Below are 22,238 nucleotides of genomic sequence, written 5' to 3'. Positions count from 1 at the left end.
ATGTTACAAGACAAAATGTCAAACACTTTTGAGTTGGTATTTTTACGATTAAAGATACTTCACAGCAAGACTAATCATGCTTCATTTAGCTACAATGATTTTCAGATACCCCAAATAAATCACCACTTTGAACTTAGGTTATATATATTTTAGCTGTGAACAAGAATGATCCAGAATCTGAAAATATGGATAGGGGGCAAAAGCTGTAGGCCATTTGCTATTGAGCAATGCAAGTACAGACAATCAACTCACTGATAGGAGGGGCCTGGATACCAAGACTTGGTGGCTTTGGCAAGATCACATCTCACTGTAGAAAAATACAACAATAAATACAGAGAAAACATTTTGCTATTTTGTAATTGTGGTTACTACAAAAAAACCCTTATAACGTGTGATGCTTATCTTATTACATGCCTTCATGGAACAGATCTGAACATAAAGTTCTCTATGAATCAATACTATTACATAGGAAAAGATGGCTACAAATTATTTTTCAACATGCATATGGGTAAATTATAAAAACATGGCCAGTAAAAGTAATATTTACAAAAGTAGTAAAAAACAGCTCACTTATAGGGAGAAAATGCCCATTGATATACTCCTAGTACTGTATCTGTCTGGATGAAATTTATTTTGATGGAATGTTGAAAGAGCCTTCAAGAGACTAATCAGATTCTTCTGTTGATCTTATATTCTATTAGCTAAAATACCCTTGCTGATTTATCAAATTCTCCTACATTTTATAAACAAGTTCTTTTTCATTTAGTGGAAATAAAACTACACAAGTCCTACCATTCATCTGAGAAATAAACTTTGCATAGTAAGTTCTTTCATTCTGAAACTTTGTTTTATTAATAGAATGACCAGAATGTTATCTCACAACTAGTTGATATTATATGAAAGTTCACTACAAAGCAGTCACCACACTTTTAGGATTTTTCTAAATATAAAATAGTGGGTTTATAAAAATGCTTACAAGACATAATTATCTCTTCATAACCTAGAAATAAGAATTATTTATGTCACAATATAATTAGCATTTTTGATGCCTTGATGTTCCAAGTTTGATGCAATATAAAAAGCAAAAATTTACTTTTCAAATGGACACAATCTGCACCTGACTGAACGCATGATAACAGTGAGTTACAGCAATCAGTCATGCAAAGGCAAAGAATAAAATCTGCTTTTTAAACGGCACAAATTTTCCACCTTAGACAGGACAATTTAAGCACTGGTTCCATCTTCTTCAATAACTCGATTCATGCTGGTGCCATGTGTGATGTGAGTCATAGGATTATTACTGAGATCCCGGATGCTGCTGTGTCGTGACTGTTCATTGAGTCGATGAGAACTACTGTGCCTGGAGTGATCCGTTAGTCGTGACATACTGCCATGAGGTAGTCTCTCTTCCATTCCTCTATAGCTGCAGGGAGTATACCTAACATAGGAGAGTTTATTTTGAAGCAGGTAACAGAACACACTACAAAAATAACACTAAAATCTTTCATGAAAATGCTGCATTAAGCAAAATAACTAGGAAACCAACAAGTGAAAAAGTAACAACCACCTTTGATGATTGACAGTGATTTCATTAATACTGTAGAATTTATTCATATGGTGAACCAAAAAAGAGAAAAAAATTTACTCATTAGATTCAGAATTAAGGTCCTATTCTTTGCAAAAGGACAGACGCTAACGTTAACTTTTTTCATTCAAATAAGTTTTGGGTTATGGAGTGGGTTCAGGAAGAGAAAGAACAACATTAGAGGAAGTATGGCATTGACCTAGGGAATCTAGAAAATTGGTTATAATTAGAAGTACAGCAACTCAAATTTTACTAAAAGACTAGGAATAGAGAGCATATGAAATAAGAGGATAAATTAATGTAACCTTCCCCAGAAAGAGAAATGAACTGGCAAGCAACAATGACAGTATGTGCCAACAGCTTCTTTTCCAGAAAGCCCAGTTAACAGTTGAATTAATTACTGTAAATGGTCTTAATTACTTTTCCTCAGGGCTCTGAGGATGCCATGCTATTTCACAGAATGAACATGTACTTAAACATACATAACATCCTAACACACTGTAACTTACATTTCTGCTAAAGCAGAATCTCAGTACCCCTAACCTAAGACGTTTGAGTACGTCAACTGGGCTGCATTGCTCATTGCAGCAGTCTTCTTCCCCATCACTGAACTTGTCTTGAAAGGCAGCAGTGGGAGATGTTAAATTTTCTTTTGTTGCAATCCTGACTCACGGAGCCCCATCAGAGATAAGAAAACTCACTCTCATACATACACCTTCTTGTAAAAAGTATTAATTTAGTATAACAAACCTCAAAGAAAACTTAGATAAAATTATAACTTTAATTAATATACTAAATTTTAAGTAACATTTCTAAAAATAAAAAGAACATAGCAGGCTATTTCTTTTTTAAATAGTCATCAAAAGAACTACTCATAAGCAGCTGAAGACCTATTGGCTGTCAAAGCATTCATTTATCATTCCTTCATAATTATAACAAATTTCATGACTCCATATGAATGAATCACTTATAAAATCTAAAGATTTTAAAAACTGATTCATACACTACTGAGGAGAACTAGTTTTACAGCAGTGCTCATTAAATAATGTTTTCATTAGGTCACAGATTTTAAAAACTGAGAACTCCATTTAAAATTATAAAAGAAAGAATGTCTTTTGTTTCCAGTTTTAAATCTGATTCGTATGTTTTGGTAAAATAATTATAATGTTAAATGAAAATATTATTTTGCATAATAATTATTGCTCTAAACTAAGTAAAAGATTTTTCCAAATATGGTTTGCCAGCTGATTTGAAGACCTTTCACCTCTCAGTGACTTCATAAATATCTGTTTCAAATAAATACGGTGAATGAAAAAAATCAAAATCTGATACAACTCTAGGAATGATAATGAAAGCAATTAAAAAAAACAATTTGCTATTTAAAAGTATGAACTGGGTATTTTGTAAGATGAAACCTAAGTCTGAGTTACAATTATGATTAAAAAATACATTTTTCATAGAAAATATTACTATATTGAGTTATATCTAATTATTTAAGTTAGATATCGGGCTATCCACAAAACTGTAGAATATAAACAACACACCCATGGATAATTAGGAATCAACTACATAGAAAGATAAATTTAATTATAGTATTTAATCTCAATTGTATATGTGGGAATTACCAAGTTTATTTATCTTTTGACAATCATTTAAACCACTGTGACCATCTAATATACAATATGAAAATGTACATTAATCTTAATATAAGCTTAGGCAAAGCAATTAGGATGGTTAATTTGCTGAAAAGATAATATGGTCTATTCCAAAGCAAAAATGAAAGAAACTTGACAATGACTTCCTCTTTTTGATTCTCTACACTATTTGCTACCATTAACATATAGTTATTCAGATCATTGTAATTTCACTATTATCTCATTATGCGTTCCCTAGCTTTCCCTTGTTGTCACTTACATTTACCAACCTAATCACTCATTCCCAAACCTCTACCTATCTACTCATCCACTTGCTTTTCTACCCATCTTCTCATCAAACTAAAACTATTTATTCTTTCAAATTGACATATATGTGTAAGAGTTTTTACCTCTGTATTTTATGTGGCACTGAGATCAATAATTAACCAAGGAGTCTGGACTAGCGTGAGAAGCAGGGTGTGTGTGATATCTCATAACCAAGAAACCATGAGATGATGAGAAAAAGACAGCCAAAAGACAGCATTAACAAGTACACTTAAAAACTGACTGATGCAAAAAGAAATCTCCCTGAGATGGCTTTTGGAATTATGAAAATCCTCATTTAAAGTTTTAGGTTCAAGGCTGTCTTGGAATCTTTCAATCTGCTTTGAGGTTCTGGGTATGGCAGGGAGTCTTACAGTAATTAGTGTTCATCTGCCACATTATAGAATACTCTTAGTAGGCTGGGTTATAGTTCTGAGCCCTCACATTATTTCTAAAATCATTAGCTAGTCAATATATTTGTGCGTGCGCACACACACACACACACACACACACACCCCACCCACCCACCCACCCACCCACCCCACCCCCCTACCCCCATGCTAGATACTGTGGGAGAAACACAGAGATGGCTGTCATTTATTTCTCATTCTCCAGAAGCTGCAAACTCAGCTGAGGAACGACAACTGTATTGAAAATAGGTCACACCAAAAGAATAATTAAAAAGCAGATAATTAACAGCCATGGATGTGGGAATTAAGTAGGCCTTAAAGGATGAGTATGATTTTGATTAAACAGAGAGGTAGGAAAGGCCATTACAGGAAGTTATAATCTAGTCTTTGGATTCCATGACAGTCTATTTTTACTGATTCCCTCATAAGTCTATAGGCACTTTCTCTGAATCACAGGCTGGCTATTCTTCCTGTATTATTATTACTATGTTTACCAAGGTCTTATTCTTGCTGTTATTTTTATATTATAACTTAAGGGATTCTCTCTCAACTTTAATTACCAAGTCCTTATACTAATGATTATAAACTTTCTTACCTAAATTCCAGTTCCACTCAGATTACAGAGGCTGAAATTGCCTATAATTATCATTAGAAATTCTCTACTCAATATGAACTTATCTTTTGTTACATTCATTCACACTCTATTTTCTCTAAGATATTTTCACAGGCCAACCTGATCTTTCCCTTTTCTGAAGTTCCATAATATCAGTCATCTCTAGGACTCATTGTTTTAATTATATGCTGGCATCCACTATTATTTAATTGGTTCTTACATATATGTCTTATCTTCCCTACAAGATTATATGCTTCTAGAATGCAGAAATTACACTTTACATTTCCTCTATATATCTCTTTATATGCATAGGCACTGCACTAGAAAAAAATGTTCAGTCCTTATAGAAAAGGATGAGGTTAATAATATTAAATGTCAAATAATGCTGATAGTTATTTCATGGTGGGTGGTGTTGACAAAACATAATCTAAAAGACTCTCTGATTCCCTCCTTCCCTGTGAGTGTCTTAAGATAGGACCCCTAAATTACTGCAGAAACTTCCCAACAGGGCTTACTTAAAATCTCTTTCTCTTCTATGTTGTTGCTAAAATGATCATTCTCAAATACAAACCTGACTTTATCACCACGATTGTCCAAATTTAAATACTACAAAGTAGCCATACTCCAGTACCTAACTGCCTTCTGTCCTTCTTGCCTCTGCATATACTGTTTCCTTACTCTTTAATTTCCAACTGCCTCATCTGAATCCTAGTCCAAGTAGATATGCAAGGTTGTTTGTGAAATTTCCTCACTTTCCATGATGAGTTAGATCATTTTCTACTCTGGGATCCTAAAGCACCTTGTATATAATTTTATTATACCCATTAGAGTGCATTAAAACTATTGTTTACTCTTCTGTCTTCCATTGCTGGGCCCCTGGAACTTAGAAGAACGTTTCTTATATAGGAGTGCTGAATGGACGATAAAAGGCAGGAAAGAGAAAAGATCTTTGAGTGCGGTTAAAAATATGATACAGTTTAGGTGGATATGGAAAGGAGTAAATAAATAGTTATACAAGAAATGAAGAACGGAATAGGTAGCTAGGAAATAGTCAAAATTTCACTTCAAAATCGGCCAAGAAAAAGGAAAAAGAACGGAAAAAAGACGGAAAATATATCGTAGGCAAAGGAAGACTGCTGCTTTTTAAAACAGAGTAGCTGACCCAGTTAGAAGACAAAAGATCTTCTGAGAAGATCTAAAAAGAAAGCCAGTATAGGAATTATATCCTACACTAGGATAGAGAAGACTGAGAGAAAAGCTGAGATGAGACTGAAAAAATACCAGACAGTTGTAGGAACAGATGTTTTAAAGTTAACATAGAAATGCTTTCCATTTTAGGCATAAGAATTTTCATTCTTTCAGTTTCCCAAACTAGAAGTTGTTAAAAAAGAATCTTTGGCACAATCCTTCTTTTTAGTTGCTATTAATCCATCACCAATTCCTATCTTTTCATTTCTTCTTTCTAAATATTTTTCAGATCAGTTCTTTCTCTCTTCCTGCTGCCACTACTTTCCCATTAACCTCCGTCATCTCTCAACTGAATTATTGGGAAGCTCCTAAGAAGTTTCTAATCCAGTGTCCCCAGCAGTCAAATTTACAAGGAAACACATTCCCTTCTCATTTTCTCTGAGAAGTTTTCTCTCACCTCATGCCCTTCCTGTTTTTGTAAGTAAAGTTTTATTGGAATGTAGCCATTTCCAAAGGGACCATCTGACCCACAAAACCTGAAATATTTACAATGTGGCTCTTCATAGAAAAAAAGTTTGCCAACTTCTGGACTATACAATCTTCCTTCAGTAGGCACCCAGAATTAGTTCTAGGACCCCCGCAGACCGACACTCAAGTCCCTTCTATAAAATGGTGTATTTGCATATAACCTCTGCACACTACACCTCCTATGTTTCAGGAGTCGAGCCTGGGGCAGCAGAGAGTCTGCCACTGAAGGCCCCATCACTCACCACCACCCAGCCTACTTTCCTATATATTTTAAATTATCTCTAGATTACTTATAATATCTAATAAAATGTAAATACTATGTAACTAGTTGTTATCCTGTACTGATTAGGGAATAATGACAAAAGAAAAAGTCTGTACTTCTATCTTCTGGACAGACACAACCACAGTAGGCCAATACATATAAGCAACACAGTAACATTTTCCCCTAAATATTTTCCATCCACATTTGGTTGACTCCACAAGTGCAAAACCCACAGATATGAAGGGCCAACTGTACCATCATACTCATATTTTACTGTAATTATTCACTTACAGTAATAGCAAGAAGTTAATATCAGGAACTTAGGCACTGTTCTAAGCAATTAGATATAACATGTCATTTATTTTTTACAACATTCCTAAAGAGGCAGGTATTACTATTTCCATTTTACAGATGAGGAAACTGAAGCTTATTATTTCAGATCCCATGTTTTTAACCACAACACCAATAGTGACTACATTATCTTTCTTAGAGACTGTGAGCTTATTGAAAAGAAAGATTATGCCTAAATCACCTTTGTAGTTCCAAGAACACTGACCTGTATGGTAACTGTATGGAATACAGTTACGTATTCCATAATTGTTTGCTGAGTCATCAAAAATAACCACTTCCTTTCTGTCTTCTCCCTACTCAATACCCTTCCAAGACTCCATACTGTTTACTGCATCAAGTCTAAACTCTAAACTCCTTTGACTGGTTTTAAGTTGGACCATAATCGAGGACAACTGTTCCCAGCAAAGTTCAAAAAAATTAATAGTGTTCAACTTCTATTTCAGAATTGGCTACTCTTCCTTAAGCTGTGTAACTCCAATTCAGCATATGAAATAAACTAAGCTACCAATAAAACTCACCTGCCATCACGGGATCTGTGGAGGCTGCCGTGGTAGCTGCTCACTTTGCTGTGGACACTCCCTGCTTTGCTTCTCTGATCATCCACCATAGCCAGCTGAGTTGAAGAAGCATGTGTGGATGTTCCTTGGGTGGAAGTTCCTCTTGATTTTCTTATAATAGGAGTATTTGGATCCCTCAGGAGGGACTGAGCAAAATCAGGTTCTTGGAGTACCTGTCGGCTTTCATTCACTATTCTAGATGACAAAATACTAAGTTTAAGATACACATTAACATTCCTATAGACTGACAAACTTTTGTAAAACACTGACATTACTCCTGAAATTTATTTTTTAAATTAATTTATTTAAGATTTTATTTATTTTAGAGAGAGGGGTAGGAAGGGAGAAAGAGAGGGAAACATCAATTAGTTGCCTCCTGCAGGTGCCCCAGCTGGGAATGAGGCTCGCAACCTGGGCATGTACCCTGACCAGGAATCCAACCAATGACCTTGGGCTTTGTGGAACGATGTTCAACCCACTGAGCCATGCCAGCTAGGGCATTCTTGAAATTTACTGCTCTCCACATAATGTCTTTAGGACAGGTATAAGATAACATTGCTGTCCTGGTTGGTGTGGCTCCGCTGGTTGAAGCATGGTCCCATAAACTGAAAGGTCGTGGGTTTGATTCCCGGTCAGGGCACATGTCTAGGTTGTGGGTTCTGCCTCTGGTCAGGGTGTGTACAAGGGGCAAGAGGCAACCAACTGATGTTTCTCAATGTTTCTCTCCCCTACTTTCTCCCTCCCTTCCCCTCTTTCTAAACTCAATAAGAATGTCCTCAGGTGCATATTGAGAGAGAGAGAGAGAGAGAATTTAAAAACTTCAGCAAATACACAGATAAATCACAGTAAATCCTACAGGGAAAAAAACTCCATGAAAGCACTTGGCCTGTTTTGTTTGCTATTGAATCCCTGGCATCCCAAAATAGTTCACAGCACACATAAGCATTCAATAGACTTCTTAAAGGATGAATTAATGCCTAAAAATACATTTGTGTAGCTGTTGAATGAATCTTTCTCTCTCTGCCTTTTGAAACTGTATTTAAAGGATATATACATTTTCTGGTATCACTAGTAGCAGTCTCAGATATGATAAGAAATACATATTTTAAAAATGTGACTATTTTATTTCAATCTAAACTGTTTAATAGAAAATACTAATCACTAATATTTTAGAAAATACAGATTTTTGTTTTGAGGCACTTTAAGTTGTATAATAAAGGTACATTTACCCATACAAGGCACAACATTTTAAACACAATCTTAAAGAGTCTTACAGGTTATCCCCCAAATTCCATTTTCCATGGATCCCCCATGGATTCCAATAACTTAAAATTCAGATATGGTATTCATATAAGATTTATCCTGAGTAACACATTTGAAATAGTTTGTTCCTTTGTGAATACCGAAGAGTCTTGTTTTATTTTATGAACTAAGGGTTCAAAAAATTAAAAATTCCTTAAATATGCCCTCAAAAGACTGCTTTGGTCTTATATTTACCTTAATACTCTAACATACAGTGCAGCCAAGTATGAAATGAATTAAAATATTTTCTTAAAGATATTTCATGATATCTAATGATACCATTTTTTTCTATTTTGGCTTTAATGGGTACTGCATCAAAATGTAATAATGTGCTACCTCTTTAAATCATTTATAGTATACTTGGAAGAACAACAAATAACTGGAAGCGAAAGACTAATCTAATACCTGTGTGACTTGCCAAGGCACTTAACCTCTCTGTGTCTGCCTTCTCATCTTTAACAGAGAGGATAATGCATACCAACCCTCACAGGAATATTAAGAGAATAAAATAAGAATATATAAAAGCATTAATTTGTTTTTAATATTAAGAAAAATTATCATTTAGATTTTTAAAGCTAAAGACTGGCCTTCCCTCAAATAGTCTGAATTAGTAAGAGATCATAAGCACAATTCTACTTGGCTATCTTCTCAGAGTAAGTTTTCAGATTTTCTTTTTAAATTGATTTGAGAGAGACAAAGGGAGGAAGAGAGAAACATCAATCTGTTGTTCCACTTTTTAATCATTCATTAGTTGCTTCCTGTATGTGCCCTGACCAGAGACTGAACCTGCAATCGTGGTGTATCAGGATGATGCTCTAATCAACTGAGCTAACTGTCATGTCCAAGTTTTTACCTTTTATTTTTATTATTAATTTTTAATTTTTTAAAAAAATTATTTATTTTTAGAGAGGGGGAAGGGAGAGAGAAAGAGACGGAGAGAAACACCAACATAAAAAAGAAACATCACTCGGTTGTCTCTCTTATGTACCCCAGTTCCGGGGACTGAACCTGCAACCCAGGCATGTGCCCTGACTGGGTTCAAACCAGAGAGAGCTTTCACTTTGCAGGACACCCAACCAACTGAGCCACACCAGTCAGAGCCCAATTTTTTAGCTTTTAATTAAGAGATGCTACTGTGCCAATCTCATGGCAGCTGCAGTTACAATCTTGAAATACTTCCTCCAAATCCAAATTATTTTAACGCAAGCAACACAAAATATTTATGTAAATGTGAAGTTTGTGAACATTGTGATAATTTACTTCAACTTACTCTTTTTTCCTACGACCATGAAAAAAACTGGCCCATTCAAAGCATGTCTTTTTGCTTCCAACCCAAAAAATGGAGGGAATACCAACAATGAGAGCCATCAGGTACTTCATCAGAAAGAGAATCAGGTCTGGACGACTCATCTGAGTGACCTACAAGAAGGGAAAGAAAAATACCTTAAAACATATACAAAGAACTACCTATTAAAGGCCATTATAACATTTTTTAAATAAAAAAATAGTAAAATAATTCTACAAATTTGATGTTTTCATTATATAGTCCTATAGTTAATTTTCTGGATACATGAAAAGATAAGCTCCTGAAAGCTTGACGATAAAGTTATAATCTATATTTTGAGTTCTATATTTTTCTTATTAGCTCACATTGGTTTTCTTCTGAAGAAAAACATTGTTAATGTCTAAACAAACCATGAACAGGAATAGAAGCTTATGATATCTATATTGGCCAATTTTGCTAGTCCTATCCTTGGTCATCACAATATTAAAAAATTGTTATCTTTAATATGTTATTCTATGTACCTACTTCATCTTTACTCTGCTGGCTCTTTTGAAGCTTCCTATTTAACCTATGAGTTATTTGTAAGTGCATTTTCTAGTTTCTAGTCAGATGAGTTTTTCAAAAATTTCTTTTTATTGCTGGTTTCAAGTTTAATTGTGGTCAGAGAATCTGCTCTATAGATTCTGGTTATGTTAAATTTTGGAGACTTCTTTTGTGACTTAGAATACAATTTTTGTAAGTATTCCCTGTATGCTCAAAATTAATGCATATTCTCTGTTGGATACAAAATTTTCTCTGTGTGTTACTAGATCAACTTCATTAGTTGTGTTGTTCAAATCTTTCCTATATTCTTGATTAATTTTCTGTTTACCTATCCATTTTAATAGAGATATGCTAAAATCTCTCACATAACTGTGAACTCATCAATTTTCTTTCTAATCCTATCAGTTTTTATTTTCAAGCCTATGTGAGGTGTTATAAAAATTCAATAATGCTCTAGCTGCTTGTTTTACTTTATTAATACTTAAGTTGTATTACATCTGACATTAGTATTGTCACATCAACTTTTCTTCCATGTTCAAATAGCTCTAACTGTTTTGCCCATCTGTCCTAGTTCTGTCCTCTGGAGCTATAAAGAATACCGCTACCATTCTGGAAGTCCTCATTAATTCAATAAGATACCTTGCTAGAAGCAAGACTTAAAAACACAGTGTAAGTACTAGGAACAAAGAGACAGTAATATCTTCCAGAAAGATCCAAGAGAATCAACAACAACAACAAAAAAAGGAAACAATCAAAGGACTCAGTAACTAAGTTGGACAAGATTAATATTTCTTTAAAAAATAAAAATTTTCTTATATATTATCATCAATAACCAGATTAGAAAAGTAATGAAAACAATTTAATTTATAATCTTAACAAAAACTGTAAGACACCTGGGAAACAAACCTAATAAGAAATAAAAAGATGATAAACGCCTATTGAAGAACACAGAAAAACTGAAGTAAATGAAGAAATATTCCTTAGTTCTACATGTAAAGGCTCAATGTTTTAAAGATGTCAATTAAATAATACTTCAAGAGAATCTTTTACACTTGATATAATCCAAAAAGAAAAACAGAATTTTTCACAAAATGTGGAAAGGGTAAGTATGTATTTCAAATAAATGAGGAAAATATAGATTGTTTAATAAATGATGTTGGGATGGTAGGCACTCCACCTGGAAATAAAATAATTTAGACACTACCTCACATAATAAAAAAAATAAATTCTAGAAAGTTAAAGATATAATATAAAATTATGAAAACTATAAAGAACATTTTTTATACCAGCAGGTATGAAAGGCCTTTTTTACATTAATATGAAACAAAGAAGCTATAAAAAGAAAAAACTTAAAACTTCTGCAGAACAAGAAACCATAAATCAAATTAATAGACTAATGACTAACTAGGAATATTAATCATTTTATCTTGAATAAAGCAAACCTAAGGAAAATAAATTTAAAGATAAAAGGAATTAATTTGAAGGCAAAAATAACTAATTAATAAACCCAAAAGTTGGTCTTTTGAAAAATTAGTAAGTAACCATTCTCTAGTCTGATCAAAACTACAAAGGGGAAAAAACAGCCCATGTGCACATACGCATGCAGAAATGATAATAGCTACAAAGACCCCAGAAGCAAGCATAAAATTATACCTAACTCAACAGACTCAATAAAACAACAAAACTGTAGATGTCTCTCTCATTTATGAGTTGTTATGTAAACAGAATCCAACAGCAAATTCAAAGAATATGTCATAACCGAATATATAAAAGCAAGGGTAGTTCAATATTAGGGAACTGATTTAGAAATTCAACACATTATTGAACCAAAGAGAAAAAAATATATATACACAGACATCATATTTTGCCATCTATAATGCGCACCCACGTTTTTTGACCCAAATTTTCAGGGCAAAAAGTCTTTCATTTAAATTTTTTAATTAAATTATATTTATATTTAAATGCCTGTTTCTTGTATTATAAAGGAATTTTATCATTTATTTTTGAATATATTATGGTACAAGAAATTTTATATAACAAATAGTTACAAAACACAAGAACAGATGGAAGGTATTTCAGGTACTACCCATGTATAATATGCATCCTTATGTTCTCTCTCAATAATTTGGGGAAAAAAGTGCACATTATACATGGCTAAATACGATAATCATTTCCACTATGCCAAAAAGGGCACTTGATAAAATTATCCATTCTTGCCTTTTAAAAATAGTAATACTCATTTATTAAAAATTATAATTAAATTAAAATAGATGATAATAAGCCCTTAAAGTGACAAAATAAATCTATGTCATTCCAAAAGTCATACCATGTTTAATGGGAACACCAGAAGCTACTATTCTCATTAAAATCAGGAATACAAGAGGATCTACTACTACTACTCTTAATTAACCTTGTATCAACAGTTCTGACTGCAATTAGACAAAAAAGGTATAAAAACTATAAAGGAGAGAAAATGATTATAAATATCATTTTAAATAAATAAAGTAAAAACTATTATAAATCAAAGGCAAGGTGACTAGGTGCAAAATAAAATACCAAAATCACTTTCAGATGTAGGAAAAACAGTTACTAGGAAGAAAGAAAATTCTTCATTGGCCATTGTTATGGGCTGAACTGTGCCCCGCTAAAATTCGTATGTTACAGCCCTAACTCCTAGTGACTCAAAATATGACTTATTTGGAGATGGAGCCTTTAGAGAGGTAATCAGGGTTAAATGAAGTCGTATCAGTCAGAAGCCAATCTGACTGATGTCCTTATAAGGGGAAAATTTGGAGACACAGACAGCAGAGATGCATGCACAGTAAAAACCATGTGAGGATACAGGGAGAGGGCAGGCAGCCACCCACAAGCCAAGGAAGCCTCAGAGGAAATCAACCTAGTTGGCACTTTGATGTTGGATTTCCAACCTCTGTGACTACTGTTTAAGCCACCCAGTCTATGGTACCGTGTTTTGACAGACCTAGCAAACTACTACTTCCGTAGTAATAAAAAGGATAACACCTAGGAATAAAACTGTTTAAGAAAAATGAGTGATGTAATACAAGAAGCTTTAAAATGCTTATAAAACATGTTCTTGGCCAGAAATATCACAGTCATAAAAACTCGAATTCTCCTTGATTTAGTCATTACATTTAGCAAAATTCCAATAAAAATACCAACAAAGCTAACTGGGAATTAAACACGATAATTCTAAAATTCATATAGGAAAAAAACCAAGCAAAACTAAACAGTAAAATGCTGAAAGAAAATAGAAATGTATCATTGAGCTATCATAAAACTGTGTAATACTGGGACATTGTTTTAGTATTTAATATATGTGATATTTCAAACTATTCAAATAAGATGAATTATTCAATAAATGGATTTCTAGATAGGCATTTAGAAAAGAAATTTTCCCCTTTCCAAGGTAAAAATTTTATTTTTGAGGAATTTCATACTGCACATTTTCAAAGTCACATAAGCAAAAATGTTATCCTCCTCTCATCCTAGAAATAAATAAAAGCATAAACTTTCTTCTTAAACCATAATACGTAGAAGTTTAGTATCTAAAATGAACAAAAAAGGGGGAAAAGACATTTACTATATATTTCAGCTTTCTTTGGTCAGGTTTCTTCTCAGGTGGCATTATTTCTTCTTTCAATTCATAGTACCAAAACAGAAAAAACCTGGGGGAAAAAAACACCTAGTGGTTGCATACCATATCTCATATCAAGATAAATTCCTACTAGATAAAAAATTCAAAGGTAAAAAAACATTAAACAAACAAAAAGAAGCCATAAAGTTCAAGATGAAAGCTTTACTCTCAGGGTAAAAAGTAACTGTCTATGACAAAATCAAAAAGCCATGAAAGTAAAGATAAATAAACCTATCATAAAAGTGAAGATACATAAATAAAACTCCAACATTTTACATGGCCGGAACTTCCATAACATAACCAAAAGACAGTAAAAAAACAGATATAAAATTGTTGCAAAAATTATAACAGATAAAAGGGCTAATTTTGTTAATAAAGAACTATAAATTAAAAAAATCCACATCCTAAATAGGTAAAATGTATGGTTTACAGAAAATTAAATACAAATATAAACTCAATCTTAGTTTTTAAAAAATTACAATTACAAATTGATTTTGTTTTTAGCATAGATCCAAAAGACTGATAGCATATTGCATTATTAAATGTGTGGAGAAACACATTTGCGGATGAAAAATTCATATAACCTCTATAAAAGACAATTTGGCAATACTTAGCGTAAGTTTGCCCTTTGTAAAATTAATGCTATGTCAATTATGTCTCAATAAAAATTATACCCTTTTATCAAGCAACTATTTATGCTAGACATATATTCAAATAAATGTGAAATGATGTATGTGCAAAGATTGTTCGCAATAGTAAAGCATTAGAAATAATGTGGTTTATCCAGTCAGTGGCATAGTATGTCATAAAAAAAAACTGAGAAAGCCTTTTCTCTTTAGATATTCATCACCGAGATATATTGGTAAATGACAAAAAGGTAAAGTGTGAATAGTAACTACCACCTGAGTAAAAAAGAGGGAAAAGAACTATACTTGTTTGTCTATGCATAAGAACTGTTCTGGTTATCTACTGCTGTGTAAGAAACCACACCAAAACTTACTGGCTTAAAACAAGAATTTATTATCTCTGACAGTTCGCTGAGTTGACTCCGCTCAGCTGCATGACTCACATTTGGGTTCTCGATGTAGCTGCAGTCAGACGACAGCTGCGGCTAGAATCGTCTGAAAATAAGACCGAGCTGGACAGACACAGAAGATGGCTTCTTCACGCAAATGTCTTAACATGTCAGCTAGGACTGCTGGAAGAGGTGGCAGCTGGCTGGGGTTCTTCTCCTTCTCCCTCCCTCTCTCTCATGCAGCTGGCCATACAGCGTATGATTAGCTTGGGGTTCCACACATCTTGTGGTTTCAGAGTAGTCTGAATTCTTACTAGAGGCTGGCTTCTCCCAGAGCAAGCATCTTAAGAGAACTTGGCAAGAGCTACAAGACTTCTTAAGACTTAGCCTTGGGGTCATGCAGAATCACTTCTGTTCACTGTACTAATTAAAAGAAGTCACAGAGCCAGCCCAATTCATAGAAAGGGACTACACAAGAGCAAGGAGTGTTGTTCATTGGCTAGAGGCAGGGGGATGCATATTTCTGAAGAGTAGCTACCAAAATGTTATAAAAATCCATATAACATTTATGGATATTTCATTTTACTTTATTTTTAAAAATTTTATTCATTTATTTTTAGAGGGGAAGGGAGAGAGAATGAGAGGGAGAGAAACATCAATGTGTGGTTGCCTCTCGTGCACCCCCTACTGGGGACCTGGCCCGCAATTCAGGCATGTGCCCTGACTGGGAATCGAACCAGTGACCCCTTGCTTAGCAGGCTGGCACTCAATCCACTGAACCACACCAGTAGAGGGTATTTAGGAATATTTTAAAGTGGAGAAAACTGTATGTAAATAATCAACATTCACAAAACATATTTAACCAGGAAAACTTTTACCATATTAATGGAATGCCAAAAGCTCACGTGATACAATGTCAATAGATTATGGTATGTATCAGTGTATGTCCTACAAATGAATTGTTCTAGGAAATTATCAAAAATTATATTGATATTTAATATATAGTACATATTCAATATCATAAGGATCTAAAGTAAGTTATAATAGATTAATGATCAACTAGATAAAAAACACAATGAATTATAAATCAATCAATGCCCATGACTTATGTTGTGTGTGCACGCGCGCGCACGCGCGCGCACACACACACACAGAGTCTGGTGGCTTCTTTACATTCTCTGTTATGGCACATTACTTCTTAAAGACAGGTTTTCACATAATACTAAGAGAACAAATATATGTAGTGTATCAAATGAACTGAAACATATAGAGTCCTTAGAACTATACCTGACACCTAATAAATGCTTAAACACGTGATGCAGGGACCTGCTGTCCCAAAAGATACTAAAAGGTAGTAAGATATCCTCTGGTAAATAAAATTTGGATAGTATAATCCCTCCTTGGAGATTCACATGCACATGAAAGGCTCTGACAAGTGCTGAAATAAGAAACTGTTTATCTTTGTTTATCCCAGCGTGTCCTATGCTGCTATACACTTAAATTTACTCCTATGAAAATTAAGAGTTGGAATATGTAAATTCTAAGGTTTATCCTAATAGCCTATGACCCTAATAATCTTGAAAAATTTTTTAGGGGAACTGGAGATGAGTTTTTATTACATATACCTAATTTTATCTAGAAGTTATTTTCCTTTTACACGATTTAAATATCTATCGTGCCAATTAAAGTGTACATGTTAACCATGATTATACATATTTTTTGGCTCACGAAGAAAAGAGTAAGTTTCTGTAAAAGTGGTGGGAGGTAAGAGGAAGAATGTGACCATTGAAAAGCATGCTTCAAATATATGTTTATAGTCAATGAAAAGTGATAAAACAGATTGGAGAAAATTATTTATAAATGTAAAGGCTTACATAAATTTATGTGAAAGGTTTAATGAAGATGAAGTGGCCAAGAATGTAAAAATTAAAACTAGTAAAATTGTAGTCAAACAAGTATAGTGGGAGATTTCATCAGAGTGGAGCAAAGAATTAGAGGTATTATGTAATGTGGAAAGAGCACTGGCCTACATAATGTGACCTTCGTCAAATCACTTATAAAACAGGGGGCTTGAACTTAATGACTGGGGTTGCCTTCGATTGACCATGTGCAGTCTAAAATACTCCTTGTAAGAGATATTATACAGTCCAATTCCTTTATTTACATATGTGGAATCAAAGTCTGGGAAGATGAATCAATTTGCTCACAGTCATGTAGTTAATTAATTCAGTCACTTAAATACTTAGTGCCTACCATGTCTTGGTATAAGAGCTATACCAGTGAATGAGTCTAAAAATTTCCTGCCCTTTTGAGCTTACATTCTGGGGAGGGGTAAAAAAGGGGTGAGTGTGAAGTGCTATATAATAAACAAGGTAATAAAGAAATCTAGTAATTTTAGGTAGTAATAACCTCAGAAATAAAGCAGATTAGGAATAGCATTTGGAATGTGCTGTATGAGGCATGTATTTTACATCAAAGTGGTCAGAAAAGTAACACAACATTTAAGCAGGAATTTGGAGTATATTCTGTAGCAAGAGTGTTTCAAGAAGGAGCAACGACCACCACTGTTATCTCTGAAGAGCAATAACAAGGAGACCAGCAAGGCTAGAGCTGAGCACAAAAGAAGAACTGTAAGAAATAAGTCAAAGAAGTAGACAGGTGCCAAGTTATATATGGGCCCGCAGGTAATGGTAAAAATTATGGTTTTTATTCTAAGGGTAACAGGGAACCATTACAGGGTTTTGTTTGAAGGATCAACATAATCTCATTTTTTTGAAAAGATCACTTTGGCTACTGTGTTAAAAATAAATAGTAAAGGAACACAGATAGAAGCAAGCAAATGAACTGGAAGGACACAGTGGTAGTCTCAGCTTGGACTAAGGTAGAAATGGAGGTGTTGATGGTTTGTGTGTGATGAGCTATGTGAGAAAGAGGACTCAAAGATGGCTCCAAATTTGGGTCTGAGTAATTTGTGAATTAGGATACCATTTACTGAATAGGGAAGAACTGGGAATAGGATGTAGGGAAAAGGTTTAAAGAAAAAAAATGAAGAGTTCTATTTTAGATATGTTAAGTTGGACATGCCTTGTAGACTTCTAAGTGGAAGTATTATGTAAACAGATATATATCTGGAACTCAGAAAGAAAAATTGGGCTATGGAAATCTCTAAGAGTATCCAGGAAAGGGGAAAGGGAAATAAAAGAGAGCTTAGGTGAGAAACCGTATCTCGTTACTTCTATAGTGTTTTAAACTGCATTGCACTGTCTTTCATAAATTAGAAATACTGTCTATATAAAAGAAATGCTTGAATTAAAGAGGAGTGCTCAAAACAAGATCGGCAATAATGCCAACAACCAAAACTTTCAATTAAGCAAGAGAGTACAGAGAATTAGAGGAGAATGGGATGGAACATGGAACATTTTTAAGTTCCAGTTAAAGCCAAAATTCCATGGAAAACAAGTCAGCACATGCCCAAGATAGAGATACACTCAGAATACAACTCCAGCAACACCTGTTTTGTAAACATGCCATGAGGCAAAAAGCCCTGGAGCCAGAGGGCCAAGACATTGGGGAAGAACGGTCAAGCTACTGCTATAAGGAAAGGAGGCTTCCCTTATAAACGAGGAAAAAGATAAAGGAAAATGCATTATTTTCTAGTTGTAAATCACTTAAGGAACCCCCCACCCCAAAATTCAGACAGTTAGTATGTAAAACAGAATTATGTACTAGATAGAAAGGCGAAACCCACTAAAGGAAAATATTTAAATAAAGGAATACAATGTTTGGTTTTTATTTTAAAATAATCTTATAATGAACTAAATGCCTCTAATTTTTTTTTAAAACCCACTAAATGTCTCAGTTCCTTGTATAATTAAAATGGACAAATGAGAAACTGCAAAATATTCTCTATTATAATTGTCCTTTAAAAACATGATATTCCTATTAATGTTAAAATATATCAAATTAATAATGGCAAAACTCACTTTACGTATTTCTTTGATCTATTTCCTGGAAACTGTGGGGAACCCAGGCAGAGAACAGAGCTGTGAACAGCCTACATTCACTATCTTCTGAACAACTGATCTCCGCTAACATCACTCTAATTTTAATCAATAAAATTTTGCAATATGACTTGATTCAACTACAACGCGGAAAATATTTTTCCATGTTTTGTTCTTCCAATTTAGATCCATAATATACCAAAGACCCTAGGATTTCAATTTTTTTAAAAAAATATATTATTTCTTTTACTTTTAAAAAATATTTTATTTATTCATTTTCTAGAGAGCTGGGAAGGGAGGGAGAAACAGAGGGAGAGGAACATCAATGTGTGGTTGTCTGTTGCGCACCCCCTACTGGGGACCTGGCCTGCAACCCAGGCATATAAACTGATTGGGAATTGAAATGGCTACCCTTTGCTTTGCAGTCTGGCACTCAATCCACTGAGTCACACCATCCAGAGCTAAATTCTTTTTAATTAAGTTTGGAAAAAAATTATTCACGCTAAAGGAGAAAAAAAGCATTCCAAAAAAGAAACCCACCAAGGGTATATTTATGGTTACTGTGATGGCCTACGTTTAATTATTACTTCTGAAACTCTGGCTTTGAATCAGGTTGGCAGAGTTCTTGGCTTCTTTTCCTATCAAGTATCATCTATACTTTAGTAAATGAAGATACATACTGTATGTAGTAGGTTTACTTTCATTTAAAAAAAATATTCATTACAAAATGTTGGCTTATACTGAGCCTGTCATCAAAGCCCACATAAAAATAAATAACTGATCAGGCTCATGCAGTGTCTGTCATTCTGGTGATAGCAGTTCTAAAATGGAAGTCTTCTAAGTCTATCTTTTGTGCACGTATAACACTACATTGCTCTATCTGCTTTTACTTTTATTGTTTTGAAAGGTCCTACTTGCCCTGTCAGATATAAAGACCTATCATAAAGCTATAGTAATTAACTCAGTAATAGGAGATTAAACAAAGAAAACAGGTCATGGAAAAGAACAGTAAAATAAGTTTCACATATGGAAACTTGATACATCAGGCATCCTTTTTCACTGGAGAAAGGAGGGACTAGTCATTAAATGGTGCTAACTAGGTATCTACATACTTTAAAAGGAGCATCTCCTCCTCACATCAGATAGAATAAATTCTATAGATTAAAAATCCAAACCTGGCCCAGACTGGGTGGCTCAGTTGGTTGGAGCAATGTCGCATACACCAAAAGGTTGGGGACTTGATTCCCGGTCAGGGCATGTTCCTAAATTGTGGGTTTCATCCCAGTTCGGGGGCGTACTGGAGACAACCAATTCATGTTTCTCTTGCTCTCTCTCCCTCCCTCTCTCTGTAAAATCAATAAAGATATCCTTGGTGAAGTTAAAAAAAGAAAAAAGTTTTTAAATCCACACCAGAAAAGCAAAATTTTAAAAATGCAGAAGAAAGAGAGTATTTTTTATGACCTTGGGGTAGAGATTTCTTAAATAAGATACAAATTTTTTAAATACACCAGAAAAAGATGGATAAATAACATATATATTAGGTTTTAAAACTTTCACTCATCAAAGGACATGATTTAAAAGATGAAAAACCAACTCAGGTATCAAAAAGGAACATATGTAATTACATCGTGTAGGTTGTGAAGAAAAGCATATCTATGAGGGGGAGTCCAACCTTTTGGCACCTCTGGACCACACTGGAAGAAGAGTTATTTAAATATTCAAACACGAAAACTGATGAGCAAATAAAAAGTTTTAAGCAAATTTACAATTTTATGTTGGGCCGCATTCATAGCCATCATGGGCTGCAGGTTGCATGCCCCTGCGTAAAACAGATAAACAAATGTGATATATCCCTACAATACAGTGTTGAACAGAAGATACACATACATATTACCATACAACAAATTACCAAATAAACACATATATATTACCAGAGACAAATCTTATAAACCTAATGACAAAAGCAAGCTGCAAAACATACATACAGCTTTGCCACTATAAAGTTTTTAAATACTTAAACTATATCTTATTTAGGAAAAATCTGTACCAACAAATAAGTATACAAAAACACCAAATCCTGGGTAATAGTTTAGAAGGGAGATTAGATCACAAAGGGGAAACTGGTGTTTTGTTAGTGATTTCTCTATTAAATGGACGATAGATCTACTGGCATTCAATGTACAGTATTATTCTTTATTCATACCTGTATGTCAAACATTTATAATACCATTCAGAAAGAAAGAACAGAAAGGAAGTCAAAGTTCCTACGATAACAATATAATTTGTCCTTTTCAGGGAGGCAATAGTTTTGAAGTTAAAGCAGAACTAGATAGGGTAACTAGAGTAAAAAGCCAGCAAGTAATTCATGTCCTTAACTAGGTATAACTCACTCCTAGTTCTGTATCCGTGTGTCTTCCTTTTACTAAGTTTATCTTCTCCCATTGTTGGTCCATCAGTTTATTTGCAACCCTACCAAAAATGAGTATAGTAAGTTGGGATTTCAATTCCCAATTCCTTTTATCATTAGAGGAAATCATAAAGTACAAACTCCACATTTCAAATATTTTGCAAATAATCTTTTTCTTTTCCAAACATAGAGATTACCCTTTTAAAATAATTCTGTCTTTTAAATTCAAGAATGACAATGAGAAATTTAGATTCTAATTAACTTTACCAATCACCGTTGTAAAACTCTGGGTGATGTTAACTTTCGGGTAAAAAAAAAAAACAAACTTTAAAAAAAAAATTTATCCCATTCCTTAAGGAACACATGACTTCCCAAGTGAGAGACTAGATAGGCAAAGAGATGAGAAAATGGCTTGATGAGTAAATTGACAGGAAATAAAGTAGAGTTTGCCTGGTTGTGAAGAAATTGATTGATACAGAGTTTAACACTTGTTCAAAGTAACGACAGACTATTATAACAAAGGTTTATCATGACACCTGGCTATATTTATTGTGCCTATTACTTAATTAACCTCCTAG

At 33.8% G+C, this 22,238-nt stretch overlaps 1 protein-coding gene across 1 annotated transcript in view; it reads right to left on the bottom strand.

Moving 5' to 3' along the window:
• Positions 1-1,046: 1,046 nt before the first annotated feature.
• The window catches only part of FZD3 (frizzled class receptor 3), a 67,976-nt gene continuing 46,784 nt past the window's right edge, over positions 1,047-22,238 (bottom strand). Inside the window, exons 5-7 of the mRNA XM_054576013.1 lie at positions 10,025-10,173; positions 7,414-7,647; positions 1,047-1,438 (exon numbers count right to left, since the gene is read on the bottom strand). Coding sequence (XP_054431988.1) covers positions 1,225-1,438; positions 7,414-7,647; positions 10,025-10,173 — 597 coding nt within the window. The 3' untranslated portion in view covers positions 1,047-1,224. The remainder of the gene's footprint in view (positions 1,439-7,413; positions 7,648-10,024; positions 10,174-22,238) is intronic.

This window comes from Pteronotus mesoamericanus, unplaced genomic scaffold, assembly GCF_021234165.1.
Source record: "Pteronotus mesoamericanus isolate MK-2021 breed Mesoamerican mustached bat unplaced genomic scaffold, CSHL_Meso_final contig_32, whole genome shotgun sequence".
NCBI classification, from domain to species: Eukaryota; Metazoa; Chordata; class Mammalia; order Chiroptera; family Mormoopidae; genus Pteronotus; species Pteronotus mesoamericanus.
This window is presented reverse-complemented; position numbering and strand designations above follow the sequence as displayed.